At 38.1% G+C, this 19,580-nt stretch overlaps 1 protein-coding gene across 2 annotated transcripts; it reads right to left on the reverse strand.

Annotated features, from left to right (window-relative positions):
- Window positions 1-956: 956 nt before the first annotated feature.
- LOC119728424 (tripartite motif-containing protein 2-like) lies at window positions 957-19,053 on the reverse strand. Of its 2 annotated transcripts, XM_038200653.1 has the most exons (7): window positions 18,790-19,053; window positions 18,418-18,580; window positions 16,714-17,028; window positions 5,211-5,768; window positions 3,423-4,835; window positions 2,719-2,859; window positions 957-2,276 (listed from the first exon to the last, which is right to left on the reverse strand). In XM_038200653.1, exons 4-7 carry the CDS (start codon window positions 5,712-5,714, stop codon window positions 2,124-2,126), a joined length of 2,211 nt encoding a protein of 736 aa, XP_038056581.1. In that variant the 5' UTR covers window positions 5,715-5,768; window positions 16,714-17,028; window positions 18,418-18,580; window positions 18,790-19,053; the 3' UTR covers window positions 957-2,123. The 2 variants fall into 2 exon arrangements, with proteins under 2 accessions (XP_038056581.1, XP_038056582.1); XM_038200654.1 differs by lacking the exons at window positions 16,714-17,028; window positions 18,418-18,580; window positions 18,790-19,053 and adding an exon at window positions 12,747-12,987.
- Between the last annotated feature and the right edge of the window lie 527 nt (window positions 19,054-19,580).

A 19,580-nucleotide genomic window follows, 5' to 3' on the forward strand; every position in this document is an offset into this window, starting at 1 on the left:
AGCTATCCGTATCCGTTTTTTACCTACGTGTAGCGAGCGAGATATGCGTGTCGTCTGCACGTTTAGCGAATAGTGAGTGGCGTATGACGTCATACGTGCAGACGACACGCATATCTCCTTCGCTACACGTAAGTAAAAAACGGATACGGATAGCTAAACGTAAGTGTAAGCGTATCCGTTCGCTTGCGAAACCTCCCTAATATCTGTGATGCTACAGCACTCTTTGTCATAGTTGAAAGAAGAAAGGCACGGCAGTGTTAGAGCATTAGGATTCTTGGATATGGAATAAAATCACTTCAAATAAACTTTTTTCTATTTTACACCATTGTACAATTTTCTGCAACTTTTTACAAACAAAGTTTTTTTGAAGTATTTTGGCAAATTTTGGCACACCAATATTTGTATTCACAAAATATGTTCTTTGTCAAATTGTTTTGTTAGAAATTCTCTTAATGTTGTCCACATCTTTGGAATGAGAAAATCAGCAAAAGAACAACAAAAACAGCGGTTGAAATGAAAACATGCACATGCAGTGTTAAAAGCATTCAAGCAATTGCAATAAAGAACATTTCAGCCATGACTTTGTAAGGGAAGGGGAAAGTGGGGCAAAACTTTGAAGTTTTTAAACTAGGTCTGTCAATTGTTGGGGTGGAATAGTTTCATGATCAGAATGCAAAAGGTATGTTAAACAAGCACGCAGCATGCAACATGTTCAAAGATCACAGAGGGCAATTTTCTTTGCTTTTCAGTGAAGGTAAACACAGAACTACTTCAAGCCTTAGATGTGAAAAGCTTTCCATTTTAAAGCATGGTACTATGATGTTGCAGTGTTCGATACCTCTTATACCAATTCAACACATAATTTGGGATAGCAATACTTGTAGTAAGACAGATAAGCCAAGGTGAAGAAAAAAATACAAAACAAACCAAATAACAAAAGTGCATAACAAGATATCACCATTACTGCACACAAACATATGTATTTACATCCCAGTCAATGCTAAAAGAAATATATATTACATCTTTGTTTTATAATACAAATAAATATACAAGAATGACATTTTTGAACCAAAAAGTACAAAATAACTCCAGCAAGCACGACTTTAGGTACTGTACAAATGTCTGAAAAGAAATGTACATTTTGTACAAAAACTGTATGCAGGCAAAATTGGAACAAAAATGTCCAAAATAAAAAGGGTGCATTAAAAAATAAAATTAACATCCCATGCCAAACTTGTGAACTATTTTGAGCTTTTCAATATTTTGGCAGATATTTTGATTCTTGAACTGAAAATTCATGAGATTTTTCACAAATTGTGAATGTGTGATTTGCATATCATTTGCATAAAATGTAAATATACAATGATGCATTATGCTGTCTATACATCGGCAAACATGACTGGCTTAAACTTGCCTCCCATTTTTGCTCTTGTATTTTCACAAAGTTACAATGAGCTGGCTATGCTACACCTGTTTACACAAATTATCCATATTTCACTATTTCATTTTTGTATTCTTAACGCATGGAATCTACTAATTCCCTTGCGGTGGCACAGTTTGTTTCTATGAGTGAAATCTAAAATCACTAATATATCACAATTTACTTTCAGATCATCAGAAAAAATTGTGATTATTTTATGAGTAACAATGTACTCTGAATCATTCAGTGTCACACAGTAAATCTGTCAAACAGTACAAAAACCTCTTTTTGTTAATTCAAAAAATCTGTTTTTTACGTCGAAGCATCAATCTGAAAGAGTATGCAATGAGTGATCGGCAATTTTACATTGCTTCAGTTTGTTTTTTATATTTTAAGCTTCGCAACATCTTGGAGCTTAACTTCATTTTTTTGCAATTTAAGTACCACATACTTTCCACAAAGTCAACTTTCATCATACAATTTTGATTAACATCCGCACTTGGATCTGTAGGTGTGTGTGACATAACCTGGGACAGAATAGGACTGAAAAGTTTCAGCGGTACTATCCTTGTTTGAGTTTTGGACTTTTTGTCATAACCAGCTCATTTGTCTACGTCTGCCATGCCCCACTCCTTGCAGGGCTTCCATTACACAGCATATCCAGCAGGCCTCTGCATGGAACATAGGGACACTCGCGCACCTTCTACTGCAAGTACTTGTATACCTTAACGCAGTGGTTACCGGAGTCGGCTACCGCTACGTAGCCGTCGCTGGTCACAGCGATGTCCTGGGGGCCGTAGAGCGGATCACCCGTGGTGTTGACGTAGGACAGGAAGGAGCCGGCGTGATCAAAGACCTTTAAGATTGAGATGGAATAGATGGAGAGATGGAGAAGAAATGCAAAAAAGTGTGAAGATTTGACATGGTTACATCTTTAGAGAGAGTTGGTTCAAAGAAGAACCATGCATTTTACCTAAGTTGGCTTTTTCTCAACAGTAACATATTTTATTCACAATTCCATAAACATCCATTTCCCTCCCTCCCCTGCCCCCCAAAGACGGCATTTCAAACTCTTACACCACCACAAAAATATGAGGTATGCAAGTTTACCTGTCTAACACCAGAGTCAATCAATCACATGTCAATCACAAGTTAACTACAAGTCAATTACAAGTCTCTTACAAGTGACCACATGTCAGTCACAAGTCAAATCACCAGTCAGGTCACAAGTACGAGGGGACTAACTTGAGACTGGACGAATTATGATGACCTACAACTCCCTCTGAGACAGATATTACCTGAATCCTGCTGTTACCCCAGTCAGCCACGATGATGTTACCAATCAGATCCGCAGCTACGCCTGTGGGAGCGTTGAACTGACCGTTACCCTCACCCCTGGATCCGAACATGCTCACTAGCTGACCGTCCTGCTCAAAGATCTGAGGAATCAGAAAGGAAAACGTGGAAGGATGCAATCAGTCAAGATGCTGTTAAGTGCTAAGGTGGACGGCGTGGGAAAAAATGAGTTTGGTCTCATCACCAACATATGGTTTTTTGGGGGGGATCAAAATGTCAGTTGATAAGTTGATACCGTATTAATATGGGCACCATGCGTGAATAAAAGGCCTTTTTTTAACCGCTTTTGAGAGCACCCTGATGAACAGGGCACACTGCGTACACATACTGGCTCGTGTGCGTCTAGCGTGAAATATGCACAACTAAGTTTATGCTGAAAGTGCATCTTAGCGTGAGTGTCAGCAATGCAGTCAAATGTCTCTCCCAAGTGGTAACCCCTAACTCTCCCTTTCTTACAGCTAAGGGGGTACTTGTGAACGGAGCCCATTGTTTGGTGTAGGCTTGGGTCTCTTTTTAGCAAGTCTGAAAAACAACGAAAACATGGAACTTTCAACCTGAAACACACCATATCCCTTTAAAGAAAATCACAAATGGTTAATTCTGAGACTATTTTTGAATGAGTTGGTCCAGACTGAAATGGACTCACCTTGATGCAGTGGTTATGGAAGTCAGAGACAACAATCTGGTTGTTGTTGTTCACAGCGACGAAGTGCGGACCACAGAGTTGTTGATCCTCAGCGCCCCGAGAGCCGAACTTGTTGAGGAGTTTCCCCGTTGATGTGAAGATCAGGATGGAGCTGGACTTGTTGTCAACGACGATGATGTTGTTGTTGCCGTCCACACAGACACCCTTTGGACCAATCAGCTTTCCCGTTCCAATCTTGTTGATGAACTTCCCATCCACTCCGAAGATGTTGACCCACTTGTTGTCGTAGTCTGCGACGATGTAGTTACCAGCGGCTGTGACGGCAACTCCTGTCGGTCGTTGCATCTGACCGTTGCTACGCCCACGGATGCCAAACTTGTGCTTGCAGTCCCCGCTGTTAGTGAAGACTTGCACGCATTGGTTGTTGCTATCGGCAACCACAATCCTCCCACCATTAGCCGCTGTGCTAGCCACGCCCTGGGGATTCGTAAACTCCCCCTTGTTGCGCCCTCTCTGACCAATAATCAACACAAGATCATCCTCAATGGGGTTGGTTTTGCGGTAGACTCTCAGCGAGCCAGCAGCGCTCTGCGGTCTCCTCATTGCACGTTGTTTCACATTACTTCTTGGGATCTTACTCGTTGGGGATTTAGGACTTGAGGAGCTACTCTCCCGCATCACACGTAACTTGAAGGGACTTCCCTTGATATGTCGTCCAAAGAGTTTAATACTCAATTGATGGGACCCCTCCCTTGGGATCATGTACAGAACATCGTAAGTACCATTCTTGTTATCAATCACTTTTGCATGGACCTCTCCATCCCCTGAATGCAGCTGAGCTGTCACCACCGCGTCTCCTGTCGTAACTAGCACCCCTTTGTAGTTCTTAGTAGTGACTGTAGCCACCATCTGTTCCCCGCAGAAGGCCCGCTTTAGCCCCTCACCAACCGCCACTGTCTCATGAGCTACGGCGCTGTTGCTGCGTATCACTCCCAGGTTTGCTAACGTCTTTTCCATCTCTCCAATACCCCCGATGAAGCTGATGAAATCATTCTCCTGGGGCTGGAGCTGAGTGCACTGTTCCGTCAGCTCTCTAAGACGCTGACCCATCTGCTTACGGACCAACAAGATCTGCATCTCATTCCCACTCCTCAACGCTTGCTCGGTGAAGTCACAATTATGCTCGATGCTCAGCAACTCTTGCTCTAACACCTCCTGTTGCTTCTGAAGAACTTCTTGCTTGGATTCGTGAGTGGATTTCAGTTCTTTAATCAATGTCTCCTTTCTGTCTTGGATGCCTCGTTCCAGAGTGTCAAAGGAAGTCAGGATCTCTGTCTCTGCCTTGGTCTTCTTGTCTTCCAGACTGCCATTGATGATTGTCACTCGCTCTATTGCATCCTGCAGACGTGGAATCTAGAGACAATTTGTGTAAGTATCGAGAATGAAAACAATTTGAGTTTGCCTACATTTGAAATACAATTATCAATTTCAATCTAAGTATGGAAAGCTTACTCAGTTTCATCAAGTAATTTCAATTTTCAAAGCCATGACGTATCACTTGGCTGTTATCAAATGAATAAAAAAAAAAAAAAAACATGAGACAAATGAAACAAAAAGATTATGTATACTTGAAGAATTGAAGGACAAAACCCAATTTATCCTTAACCAAAAATGTCATCTTTCATAACTCCTTTTCTGGCTTCTATAAAATTTAATTTGTTATTAATTTCTTGGCTTAAATCTGTAAGCAGATCAACCTTTTTCACACATGACTACATTCTATATTACCTGATCCTTTGCTTTATCCAGTATACTCCTCAGCACTTCTTTATGTTCATCAATGATGTCACTCAGAAGCACTGTAGGGTGATCCACATGCTCTGACATCGTGCATTCCCCGCACACAGCCGTCTCGCAATCATCGCAGTAATAATCCAAGGGCTCCCCCTCATGACTAGAACAGCAAGGCACCACTCGATAGGGTTGGTCCCCTCCGCTTGCTCCCTCGTCTCCGCTACTACTATCCGGACCTTCTAATACCTCCATCAGGTTCGTGATGAAGAAGTTGTTTTGTAAGCCGGTCACGCCCTCGATGGGAAGAATAGATTGTTGTCGGCAGAGCGGACAGGAGAGCGTTAGTGACTCAGCCGGCACGTAGTTCTGCAGGCACTTCTGGCAGAATGTGTGTAGGCAGGGTAGGACTTTAGGGGTGTGGTATCGCTCTAGGCAGATGCCACAGACCAGGAACTGTTTGTCGATTTGCTTGACGACGGGGCTCTGTGTCGCTGCCATGGCGACAGGGTCAGTGTCACTGCTGTATCACTCTGGTGACATGATGTCAAAGGCCTGTAATGTTTAACGGGAAGGAAAAAACAAACGCTCATGTTTCCAAATCAAATCAGGGTCGGTGTAACTGCTGTATCACTCTGGTGACATGATGTCAAAGACCTGTAATGTTTAATAGGAAGGAAAAAACAAACAACTTTAATACAAACGCTCATGTTTCCAAATCAAGTGATCAAACAAGTCAAGGTGCAGGAAAGTAGTCAATATTCACTGTTTTGTTATAATCTCATTACATCCAATTCAAGAAAGCATATATTTGCGCGAGGATGCACAATACATTTTTTTCACAACTCAAAATGTTTTAACGTTTATTGTACATGTATGCCCAAAAGAAATAGGTGATGTGTACAAGAAAGATACACACTACTTTCCAAAACCCCTTCATCCCATACATAAGAAGAACATATTTATAAGAAAATATTTATAAAGATATCTGTCATTATTTTTTAAAAAATGTCTAGATAATAGAGTCTGGTGTATATTTCTTTTATTTTCAAAACAAACTTTCACTTATATGTCAACAAATTTCTTTCAAAGTTTATTTATTCTTTTTCATTTATTAAAATACTTATACTCTCCTTAACACATGATCTGCATCAGTTATTCAACCAAATTTATTGCAATCACGTTTTGACACAAGCAGGATCGTAACCCAGGGCAAAACTCTGATCACTTGATTACAATTCTCTTGGCTGAATAGATTAGTAAAAAGTATATTCTCTAGGGACAGAATTGAAAGGATTAAATTCTACTGAGACACTGCTTCTGTGGAGAGCCTAAACGTGACACTGCTACGTCCAAGTTACTTTCTCACATTCACAAGTGAGTTTCTTTTAGGCCGAGGGGCTGTTTGTAATGGGACAATATTCAACTCTACCCACATGCACCTGGGGCAGACAGCAGACGGGCAATGAATAAATTGGTTTTACACGGGGGAATAATCCTAGCAGCTAATTACACTAATAAGTGACTAGTCAATGTGACTGAATTGAGATTGGGTTTCTTATGTAGGCGTGACAATGGCGACTCTTGGGGGTAAAATGCAACGGCAAAGCAGGATGAAACGTTGTGACAGAAAACAACATGGAGTATTGATGTTTTATAAAAGAGAACCATCATCTTCACTGAAAAAAAGTTATCAACTATGAAGAAAATGGAATTCAAAATCCAATTACACAATTTAGAACTAATCACCTATGTGCCAAGTTAGACTTAAACACTCACTCAAATCCAATTATTAATATCCAAATTAACATCTTCATTTCCATATAGAACACGAATTGTGAAAGAAATTAATTTCCAAAATAAATACAATACAATAGGATCTATCTCTAATTGATGATCACATATTACCATTCTAACCCATGTACAAATGTACTACCTCCATCTCTCCACACTTCTTTCCACTTTTTCTTCCTTTTCCTGTTTCCTACACTTCTTCCTTTCCTCTCCAAAAACAGATGCTCGCATCCTATCGACTCCTCTACTTTGTCATTTTTTGTTTCCTCTCACCCCCCACCCCCAACACCATCACCTTGTTAGTATTGCAAGCACACAACCCCTTCTCCTTGAGTTCTGTCCTCCCGTGTTACTGACGTCAGAGCCATCACCTATACATCGTCAAGACGAGCTATGATTAGCCTTGGAGAGACACTTAATCACATTGGTCATCCGGTCGGGGAAGTATTCAGGAAAGATGTACAAATAGCATGATACATGTATGGCATGTTGCAGCTGCTCGAAGATTGGCCAAAACATGTACTTGTACTCAAATGGTTTGCGGCGAATAACGAATCGGGAGGGGGGGGGGGGGGGGAGGGGGGAAGGGAGAGTTGGGTGAATTTTGTTAACATTATTCTCCATGGTCAGACACAAATCCACACCCCAAAAAGTGCATAATCTATGTGTGAGATATATCTATCTAATATATCTTCCAAATTTGAGGTCTGGTTTTCAATTTTGAATCCTAAATTAACGAAAGCAAGGTCAATAACAAAATAGTTGTACACAATTTTATTCCCCATAATACATGCTAAGCAGGCAGAGTTTAACATAAATTCTCATCTTTGAATTCTTCACATTTTTTTCATAAGTAAAGCACCTTCTCTCATCTGGACATGCAGATATTATTGTTATTTCCTAAAATGTAGTCTGAAATGTTTTGTTTTGAATCTAAGGTACCCACAGAAATGTTTCTTTGATAACTGATGAGGCCACCCTTGTTGTTTAATTACGTTGTTAAGGCAAACATTTGTTAAAAACATACATGTATATGTCAGTTTATGAAATGGATAGTGCTCTTTCTGAGCTGATTCTCATTACAGAGCAATTTGGTAACTTCTGCTCATTTCCTGATTGTAGCAGAAAATCAATATCTGTGATGACTCATTTGGAAAGATGAAACCTGTCTAGCATCCCAGTTTATGATAAACCAATCCAATGAGCAGAAGCGACTATGATTTAATCATTCCCACTTCACAAAGTGCTCGTCAATCATTCCTGAGGTCTCATACCTCAATGTGTGATTATAACCTTTGCAATGAACCACCTTTTAATGAAATTGAACTTTGTCAGACATTGGGAATGTAAAAACTGCTTTTAATATATGATGAATGATTGGCATTTGTCGTGGAGGAGTGTTCTCAGGAGAAAGCTACAGCGTGATATCGTATTGCAAAGATAATCAGATATGGAGAGAGAGAACTTATGAGTGATATCGGATATTTTGTCGTGTACACCAGACATCTGTTTCTCTTTAATTCATTATTTATTCAACTCTAGAGTTCTGATGTCCTCATTTGAAATAACTTTGCGTCAGCGTTACCAAATTTTTCTCTGAAGCCAAAATAAGAAAAAATTCCTTTCCTACTTAAAATATATTTTACTACATTACAGCAACAAATGGTACTCTTCATGCTTCAAAACATAAAAATATAATTTACTAATTACAAATTTAACAATTTGAAGCTCATACATGTTTAGAAACATTATTTAGAGCAGAAAAAATGGGTAAATTGCTCGTTTGAAGAGGAACATTTCAGGGATGATATCTCATCATAACAGGTGTTCTTTGCTTCAATGATCCTCAAATATCCTCAAATATTGCAATTACAAAAAACACATCAAGCAAACTTGTGTGAGTCATACATGTACGTCTTACCGAAATTGATGAGTTTTCCGTACCGTGAAATAAAAGATCCTGAAAAATACTGCATAGGGGAGTTCCATGATATACGATGAGTAAATCACACAAAAAATGGCTCCTTTGATGCCAAGCCACGGCATTCAAACAGGTTTGCATCCAATATGCTCTTTAAGAAAGAGGAAAAAACGGATGCAGGGGAGGAAGATGAAGGGTCGGTATGACTCATCGACCATCATCAGACCCGCAAGATATAGTCGCAGAGGCGCGCATGGCCCCGAGGTACTGTATGTGCGTGGTGCGTGGATAACCGCTGTGATTATACAGCGTGTAGGTCTAATCAAGCAGGGAGTGTCATCTGGAGGGATTGGGTGTAACGATGATGGGCACAGGGGGATGGGGACAATATGGTGAGAATGTGCAAAAATGTTGGGTTTATGACTGGTTTGATAGTGTCAACGGTGTCAATGGTGTGTTGGAGTTGGCACTGTTGGTTATTGGAATCTTGAACGGTCACAGGAAAGATTTATGTTGAAATTGAAGAGTGTGAAAATGAATAGTCTGAAAATGAAAATGACAAGATAGAATTACAAATTAGAAATGAATAATCCATAAAAAGAATTTGTAGAAATTCAAATACACACCTTGACTTTACAGGTTTTAATGTCAAGGAAAATAATTATAAGACTTCAAATTTTACCTGATTCATAAAGTTGAGTTGAGGTAATGAATACTTAATGTTAATTGTACTTCATTACTATGTTATACTAAAAACTAGTGACAGACAGAATTACTGAGATTTCTTTCATTGCATCTGAATCATCTTTTGGCTTAATCACCCTGTTTCTTTGCAATGCCAAAGGACCACAATCAATATTGCAAATTGATTAGTTTCTGTGGCATTTAATCACCATAAATGATGCTTTATCAAATAATTTTAACCGCAAACCCTCCACATAAATAGTGTACATAAGAAAGACAATTGGGTCTTAGAAATATAAAAATATGTTGAAATCCACCTTGAATATCGTTCGAGCGCAAATAAAAATATGACTCATGCTGAATAGAAAGCAGTGCCCTTTCAAAAATTCAACATGCGCGATCTTGAAGATGACAATCTCATTTGAAAGAAATTTATGAAGGAACTGCAACAATTTTTCCCACAGGTGATTTAAAATTCACATCGCTCTCTTAACTCTAAAATCAGTAGAGACATAAGGAGGATGAAATAATCAAACATTTGTTGCTCATTATAGATTACACTTTCAATTACTCCATTCCGTCTCCAAAAAACTCAAGGGATAACATAAAACTTGAAACTACCACCTATTTGATTTTATTAGCTTTATTTCTGAGTTTTAAATACAGGAACATGATATCAAATGAATGAAAATCTATCATGATGGTACTAGTGAGGCCTTACCTAGTCAGTTTTGGATTGTTGCTGGTTTGATTTTCTTTAGTACACCTCCGCAAACCCAGGAAGTCATTTGTAAATTTATCAGGGCGGGCTGGGTATTCAGCAGAGATTTGGAAGCAGTGATGAAAATTTTAATTTATGCGCTACAATTCAAATGGGAAAAGGTATCCAACTTGCTCACTTACAATCGTAACTTTAAAATTTTGACAACTAAATCTAGAAGAAAACTGAAGTCCTGAACGACACCAGGGTTATGATCCTCTTAATCTACAAATACACTGTACATATATGTACAAGGAGAGGCAAATAATTCCTTCTACTTCCAGCAATGTTGGAGTAAAAGATACAAATCTACGCAATCCTTTGCGACCCAAACATGTCACGCTTACCTCTGAATTCTTCCGCTGTTAAACATTAACTAGACTTTGGATACCAATCGAAAAAAATGCACTTAGGCAAAATGACTCATGTAGATATCTACACATCGTACGCAATGCCTACAGATAGAGAGCTTAGCATGGCTGGATTAATTTCTGGCTGGGAAGAATTTGTGGTCTTCAGACAGCCAGCAGGGTTCATTGGATAGACACAGAATGATTCCATTACTTTGATGAGACTGCTGCAGGGGAGTCAACGTGACCTACTTCACGGGGCCTCCTGCCCCCATGAAATGATCGCTGTGGGCGACGGCCAAATCCCATGGCGACTGCCCTGATAACTTTGAGATCAATTTGTGTCTGTTCTGACTGCCTAGATCATTTTGTGGAGCCTTGACACACCACAGGAGTGACAGATGAAATAAGTTTGTGAAATTTGTTTTGGTGTCAAATACAAGCGGAAAGTTGATTAGAAATTATTTTTTTATTAAGTTTACAGGCTTGGCACAGGATGGACATGCTCTACAAACACAAACTACTCATGTCTCAAGACCCAAGAACCAAAATATGTCAACAGTAAGGCCAGCACTATGGTGTAAACAGATGAAATTATTCCAACAGAGGACACAGACAAATCCTGTCTCTCTCTCTTGAAGACAATTCTATAACTTTTAACAAAGATGAAAGCCACACAACCTGCAGATTTGGACATGGATGTAAACATTTGTTATTGCCCAATACATCATTCCAATATTGAAAGGTTCTAAAGTTTAATGCTTCTATGTTACATATGTAAACAGAAAAACAAGGTCCCTTGATACAAAGAATACTTTTTGATGGGCAAAGGTCCTGCTTTGCCCTCCTAAGGGAATTTATTTGTTTACAAACTTAACACACATGTGATATGATGTGTTTGCTTCTCCCAGATAAATAAACAAATGTACCTGTCCAGTAGAATGACGGAACAGAATGTGGACTTTTGCCAATGTGAGTTATATATAATTTAGGCAGGTAACAATATTGACACTGTTCGTTTACCCAGTAACATTAATTATGCATTGTCAACAACAATCACCCTGACCAAATTAACTAATTAAAAACAGAACTTTCTCTTATTAGCTTGACCTACTCCGCCTCAGAACCCTTATTTTCAACACGTATTAATTGATTTATTTTGAGCTCTATACATTGTACATATTTAATTGATTCAACGTATGACCTTGCTGAATGCTGATACATTTTGATGATAACATATCAGGCCAAAGTCTGTAACACTGTGCTCCTGGTGTTTGGAATATTAATTATTCCAATGGTTACTGTTTTCCAAAACTAGCATTGTCTGGCAGTCTGACGACTGTTAAATATTATATGACTTCATTGGAAGTTTAATGTTGCTCATTTTGATGAATGAAATTTACAATTGGAATCATGTCAAAAAAAATGGAATAATAAAAGTTAAAACTGATATGTAAAAACGTCAAAATCCTTTTAGTGGAAAAGTACCCATTTGAAGAAAAAAAAAGAAGCATTACTGTCAAAATCAAAAAGATACAACACACGTGAAGCCTTGTAAAAATATCCTAAAAGTATATTTTTTCCTTTTTAAAAACTCATATGAAACACACATGACAGAGAAGCAGCCCAAACATATGACTCTCAAGGCCGCTAGTGTACAAATTATTCACACTGAAAGAATAATCACCATATTGCAAGTGCCGTATTCAGTAACTATAGGGTCCTCAAAATTCATGCAAATAGATGAACAAGTAACACATTATGTAGTCATGTTGTTCATGAAAACAGCTAACCTGACCTTTACCGAGTGTCTTTTAATTAAAAATAAACACATACATCAAAGGCAGTCAAGCAGATTTAACCCCAGTAAAAAAAATATACTGGTACCAAAGACATACCAGTATATTAGAAAAATATTACCAAGAATAGCAGAGATATTGTGTAATGCACATTGTGTGAATATAATACAAAATATTCTGATAGTATTTAAGGTGAATATGTAAAAAATATAATATGAAACAGACCTTTTGATCATGACTGCATGGATGAACGTCAGCCAGTGGAAGACAGGAGTGTCCAAGTGTGTATGGAGAGCAGAATAGAGCGCAATGTTGGCGAGACGATCAATGCATTGCATTATATGGAGCACTGTGGGAAACCAGTGTGCGTGTACTAGGAGGAGAGGGATGATGTCAATGATGCGGGGTGCATACTAATGAGGGCTGCCCCATTATGCCGTGGGGGTGGACTGTTGTGTGATGAGGGTGAGGGTTTGGTTTTGATGGATGAATATTAATAAGGGTCAGACTGAGGTCAGATCTCTTTATGATGCATGAGTATCGAAACACTGATGTACAAATGTAATAATGCAGGCTTTTAAAACTCCAATAAAACTATGAATATCAGACTGTGTGATTATACACCTGAAATATTGACTGTTGGGATGTTCTACATTCATGACAATGGAGATATTTATTACACTAATATCCTGTCTGATCTTGAAAGCATATCAATCCACTGTGATCAACTTCTTATGAAAGGATCACTCCACTATGTTTATGGTTGACGTTTGCACGACGTCAATTTTTCATTAGACATACTGGTGATGAGTTAAAGGTTTAGCATGTTCAGAACTGATCAAATCAGTCTCCCAATTCATCAGACATTGTAAGGTCTTTTGGCTGGTATAAAAATCTCAACATTTGAGAGTTTGGAAAGAAATTGGGAGTAGATTTGTTAAACTCCAGGTTTACATGTATGTTTGACTACTTTTGTAATTAAATCAATTTTGAATCAAGATATTTATTTTAAAAAAAAAAAACTTTTGAATCAAGATTTTTTTTTTAAAAATCACTTAAACACTTGATAAATTGAAAATTATAATACTTGCACCACCCAACTACCTATCTGAAACTATTTTGTATTAAATATTTACAAACATGTTTAAAGTGTAGGAGTTGAACTTTCACTTCCAAGTTTGTTTCCTGTTCTTGCTGTAACAATCTGGTTAATCATTTCCTGACCGGATTTTTATCCGGTTTGAGCCATAACCTGAACCTAGATTTGGTGAGTGGTCATACCCAAATTTACCCCTCTAAAGACTACATGTACCTGGATTGAAAGAACAGAAAACCAATGCAGTGAATACCACATTACAATGCTGAAATATGTAACTCCTTTTTTCCCTTGTTGAACTAGGAATGCCAATAGGTATCCCTAGGGGTCCACTTAACACAGAGACAAAGTGTGAAATATGACGGCCAATTTGTTGACAGGAATTCAATCTCATCTCAGCTGGAGAGTCTCAAACTCTTCAGGCAGCTCATTCAGCTGAGAAGCAATAAAACTGGGGTTGTAAAGTGTAACTGTGGTTCAGGGGGTGAAAGCCGTCATGTTCAGGAAAAATGACTACTTTAGACGGAACAATTGTTTTGGTTTGGAGAGAAAGTTCTGCATAAAACTGCAGAAAAATTGTGTCAAAAAGCTGAGAAATAGTACAACCTTAAAATATATTAATAGTGTCAGCTATTGAGCAACTGAACTGTGTAAATGTTTAGAATTTAAATTTTTTTTACATATTAAATGCACAAATAGGTATTTAAAGCGTTGTAGACAATGACAGAAAAATGGTTTAAAAACTTTCATCACATAAGTCTGAAAAGTGATTCAGTGATATTTTGACTATGTATTTAGTTTGTTTGTTTTATCATCTGATTACCTTTCCTAATTAGAGCGAAGTTTTACCAAGATACGTCAGACCTTGCTTGTACTATGACAGAAAATAGACTTTATGAAGGAATTTTTAATAAAGAACAATTAAATGTACTTATTACATGTGTTTAGGGTTAATACTCTTGTGTTAGAATTACCAAAAAAGTTAACATCATAGAACTCCTGCATGGAATGAGGTCGGTAAGCAGAGTTCTGCTGAAATGTCAGGGGTGCAGTACATGAAATATTTCACACCTGCAAAATGTCCACTAAATCTAGTTGGCAAGTTAATGACCACTAGTTTAGAAAACCACAAGAGGGACTTGGAAAAGTGAAAAATACAACAAATTCTTTTCCCCAAAGACTCCGTTGGAATGACCACAAAATATTTGTCTCCTGAGCATTAATTCTGCATGCTCAGTAAATACAATTCCAAAATATTGTAACTATTGATAAAGTGAATGTTTTGATTTACGTTTCCCTGCCACAGTGAACAAATATAATGTTGAAGTCTCCTGATCTGGCAAGATAACAAAGTATGAAGTCTGACGTTACAGATTTAAATTCTGTCAAGTTTTTCTCCTTCATTAACTAATGTCCACATGCATGTTTGTGATGTGTAGGCAAGCATTTGTATGTGGTTGAGTTTGCTATGTCAACACACGTCAGAGACGGAGCTATTTTCTGTGTAAATTCCTACTCCTACATATTTGTCTAATGGTTGGTCTAATGTGAATATATACATACATGTACTATAATAGCCACAAGACATAGAGGGGCCCTCGGGGTAGAGTTGATCAGTCTGAAGTTAATTCATCTCGAAATTTTAGTTTTGAATTTAACTGGATGGCTTTCAAAGATTCTTCTCCTAATTTGGCCTAATTTATCCAAACTGCAGACATTTCTCAATGAATACACCTGAAGAATTATTTTTCTTCTGACTCCCCCCCCCCCCACCCCCTCCAAAAACAAAAATCTTTCAGTGTGACTTTTTCCTAATCATCAATATGTAATCTACAAATGGCGCCTTCACCACCAGAAAGTCAAGACATGATTCTTAAAAAAAAAATTTTGGTATTTAAAACAAAAAAATATTTTCTCTCTAAAATGTCTCCCAACGGGAGCCTCATCTCTCGGCCAAATATAAAGGAGTGATACATTAATGCCAGCAGTGACCATCAAATGAACCCAGGATGACAAATGTGATGAACCTAGCCTGATGTACATTTTGTACCAGTCATTTGAGACATATACAAAGTGCTACGCCTGGTTGCAGGCATCAATGACAATAGGTAACCTGGTCAACCAAAGTTGGATAATACAAAGATGTTACGTGCAATTAGAGATTTGGGTAGAAGGGACGGGTTAAGAACTGTTACGTCTCAAAAAGGACGGATGTCTATCATGTCTCAGGCACTTATACTAGTTTTTCTTAATCTTAAACAGAATCTGACATATGTATGCACTAAGTTAAATAGAATTTACATCTATCATACACTGTGTATGTTGAACATGTACACATGCACGTGCATGTAATATATATAATCATATTTGTCTTAATCAAATGCAAATACGTCTCCACCCAGTCAGCCAGATTGCTTGCAATGCAAACTATGCAGACATGTTGACCTTCAAATACCAACCAGTGAATGACCAAGAATAAATGCAGTCATGTCCAATGTATTCCTGTATTCATCTTCATTACTCAAATCAGTAAAATGTACTCAATGACAACCCAATGACTGCAGCACTTAAAGACAATGTGCCTGTCATAATGACAGGCAGTTGACGGTCAATCACCTGGGCAACCCAAACATTTAGGCATCTTTTGCATGTTATTTGCCCACATTACACAATTTATGTCACCACTTTCACACCAATCACATTTCAACAGATACAATGCAGAGCAGAAGAGAACAGTTTGCTGAAATTTGGCATCACGTGACCACAACATCCAAATTGTAAACAAATGTCACATGGTCTATAGTCCGCTCATCGTGAATTTGTTGTTTCCTTTGAATCGGTAAAAATGTAAAGACATTAGTAATGTATACGGCTGATCAGTTTAGCATCATTAGTGCATTCCACTCAGAGCGCAGGGTCCGGTTCCGAAAGACACAATATTTAGTTATAATCCCTTGTCTGGTTCTAGAATATATCACAATGACCCTACAGCTTTTAATCAGGGAATTTCCCTACTCTTACACGACCCACTTCACAATTTCACACCAAATTTTCCACTGTCTCATTATCACAACTATAAAAACACCAAGAACTCACCTCTATAAAGAATGAATTTCTTCTCGCATTCCCAAGACAGTTGATAGATCCTGATCCATCTTCCAAGGCAAAAGAATTATCAAGTCACTGTCACAGCCCTTGGAAATACCTCCAGTGGCCAGGGGTAATAATGATGTCACTGATGACAGCTTGATGCTTGAGCAGGTCCAAGTCTACTGGACTGATGGGAGATGGAATTGACTTTGTCACCTCATGGATGCTGGATGTTGACTGCAGGGAGAAGTGCCTCTTGCATTCCTGGGGTGTTGGGAGGATTGGGTATGCGGGCTGGGATGTTGTAAGGTTGATGTTGCACTGTTGGAGAGGAGAGGCATGGTTTAGGGGGAAAGGAATGATAAGAGGTGGATGGTGGAAGGGATGGTGGGGAATGAGGGGCAAATGGTTTGGAAAATGGAGGTGACAAGTGGATAGATGATGGAGTGATAGATGGAAAAGGAATGGTTAAGAAAGGGGAAGGGGGTGATGAGATGGTGAATGAATCAGTTGTTAATAGATATGAGGGAAGGCAGGAGAGAAGATTCAGAGACGGAGGAAAAGAAAAAAATGGGTGACAAAAATGACCAATTCAATCACAAAACCTGAATATGTCACTCATCACCAGGTCTGAACAGAAGTTGCTTCCAGATGTGAAACACATTAAAGAGAAATAAAATCCGTTTCATTGCTCTAGCTTGAAGTTGACAAATTCTTGAACTTTGCCTTCGATGACCCATATTATTGCTTTGGTACTCATTGGAATGTTTCATAAACAGTCTGATTTTTTAGGTAATGAAAAAGAAAAAAATTTGTCCATTGAGGAAGAAAATGCAAATCCAACTATTTGGTACATTAATTAATATGTAAGTGCGTCGCCTGCAAGAAATCATCTATCCAAGGTCTAAGCACAAGAATTTGTCAAAAGCACAAGTCGGGCAGAATAAACAATTATTCTCCCATCACAATTGTGATGTAAGCCTTATTGTTAATCTGTATCCATAATGACAGTACTGTTGTGACAGGTAATTCATACATAAAAAGCTAGGTGCTTGACTGAGTGCTCTTCAGCTACATTACACAGTCACAATAGGCCATCTGGCAACACGGATCACAGGAATCGCTGTCAAAAGGTGCAGACCGAATGCATGTTGATGTCTTTATCATTATTACTAATACAGACTGACGTGAATAGTGAAAATAACCTTTCTCTGGAAGAAGCATGTGACGAGGTTAACAATTGCTCAATGGAAGTTCAGGGAGAAGTTTAATCAAACTATTTTCTTTTTTTAATGGAGTGATTTTCTAATCAACCGTCTTGCATTTGCTCATTCATTCCCTTCTAACAAAAACCTTAATACATTCTGCTCATACTGTCTATGTTTTAAAGATCTGTAAACTAATTTACAGACAGGTTTTACTCAACCGAAAGCTCTCTTCTGATTAGTGGACTTATAGAAATTTATGGGTCTCTTAATTTTGAAACAAAGATGTGATGATCTTCTATTGGGATGAGAGGGAGTCACATAAACCTTTTTTTTTTTTTTAATATGAAGTACGTGAGGATATTTCCCCACCCCACTGCCACCCCAAAACATGTCATTGGTGGTTTACAGGGCTGGAATATACAAGCAACACAACTACTCAATCAGCCTTAAATATTTTCTGCTAGCTAGCGCACACTGAGAAAAGAACCAAGGTTATGCTTACCAGGTTGAGACCCCTTCTTGACTTCATCAATTGCCTCAAGCATGCAGTAAGGAATAAATGCCACTTGGAATGGTTAAGTCAAAAGTTCAACCACAGCTGAAAATCTGTTCTCATTCATATCATATTCCCCAATGATACATCTGTCATAGGCCATCCAGCAAACCTAGACACAAAGTTACAATAAAAACTGCATGATTACACATTCAATTTACTAAAATTGGGCAGTTCTTGCCATAGATGTTTTATGGAGTTAATCAAAACGGCCAATGCAGTCTGTTCCTTGCTCTATGGTTTTACAAATTCGAATATTTGGTCTGCAAATCCTTATTAAAACAAATATTACTCAAGAGTACAAGAATGCATTATACTCACACAATACACCAATGATGCCGAGCATTGGTCTAGACCAGCCCGCTTGTTGTAATCCATGTACTTGACTCAAAGGCCATTCACAACACTGATATAATACCTGACCACAATGTGGTCATATTTGCTGGAGTTATTATCGTTATGTCTGATCTGTTCACTCCACACAGACAGCTGGTTGCAAGGAACATGTGTGGTGTTGCAGAGATGCAGTGTTTGTTTAATAGTGGCCACTCAGATTTAAAGCTATGTTTGCAGAGCTAACTAGGTTTTTGTCCCAGTTTGAAATTTTCAAAAGCTTCGGCAAAATTTATTTTGTCATATTTGTACTTCTGCCAAAAGTCATTAAAAAGTTCTCGTTCTAGTAATAAAGTACTTATTAAAAAGTGCCCATTCAGTACACAGTAGATACTGATAAGTGATAATTAAGTAATAATTTATTACAAGAGTTACGTGGAATTTTACTAGCAAATTAACTTTTGATTGTATCTACTTAAAGAGTGTGACAATAATCAGAATACTTGTTGAATACAAGTATACTATAGTACTAATAAACATGATTTTGACATTTCAGTTATTTGAAATAAATCTTAATGGAGTTTTGTTTTTCGATTTTGTATGGAATGGCTGTTAAAAAATTCAGAACAGCTACAAAAATTGCGAAATATTACTTGATGGCCTACACAACAAGAAATATTGTGGATTAGTCACTATGTCAATACATGGTCTGACCTGTGTATGTTTACTTGCCATCTACATTGTATGTCTGTGTAGAACCATTTCATATATTCATGTTT

Source organism: Patiria miniata, unplaced genomic scaffold (genome assembly GCF_015706575.1).
Source record: "Patiria miniata isolate m_02_andy unplaced genomic scaffold, ASM1570657v1 HiC_scaffold_20, whole genome shotgun sequence".
In the NCBI taxonomy this organism is placed as follows: Eukaryota; Metazoa; Echinodermata; class Asteroidea; order Valvatida; family Asterinidae; genus Patiria; species Patiria miniata.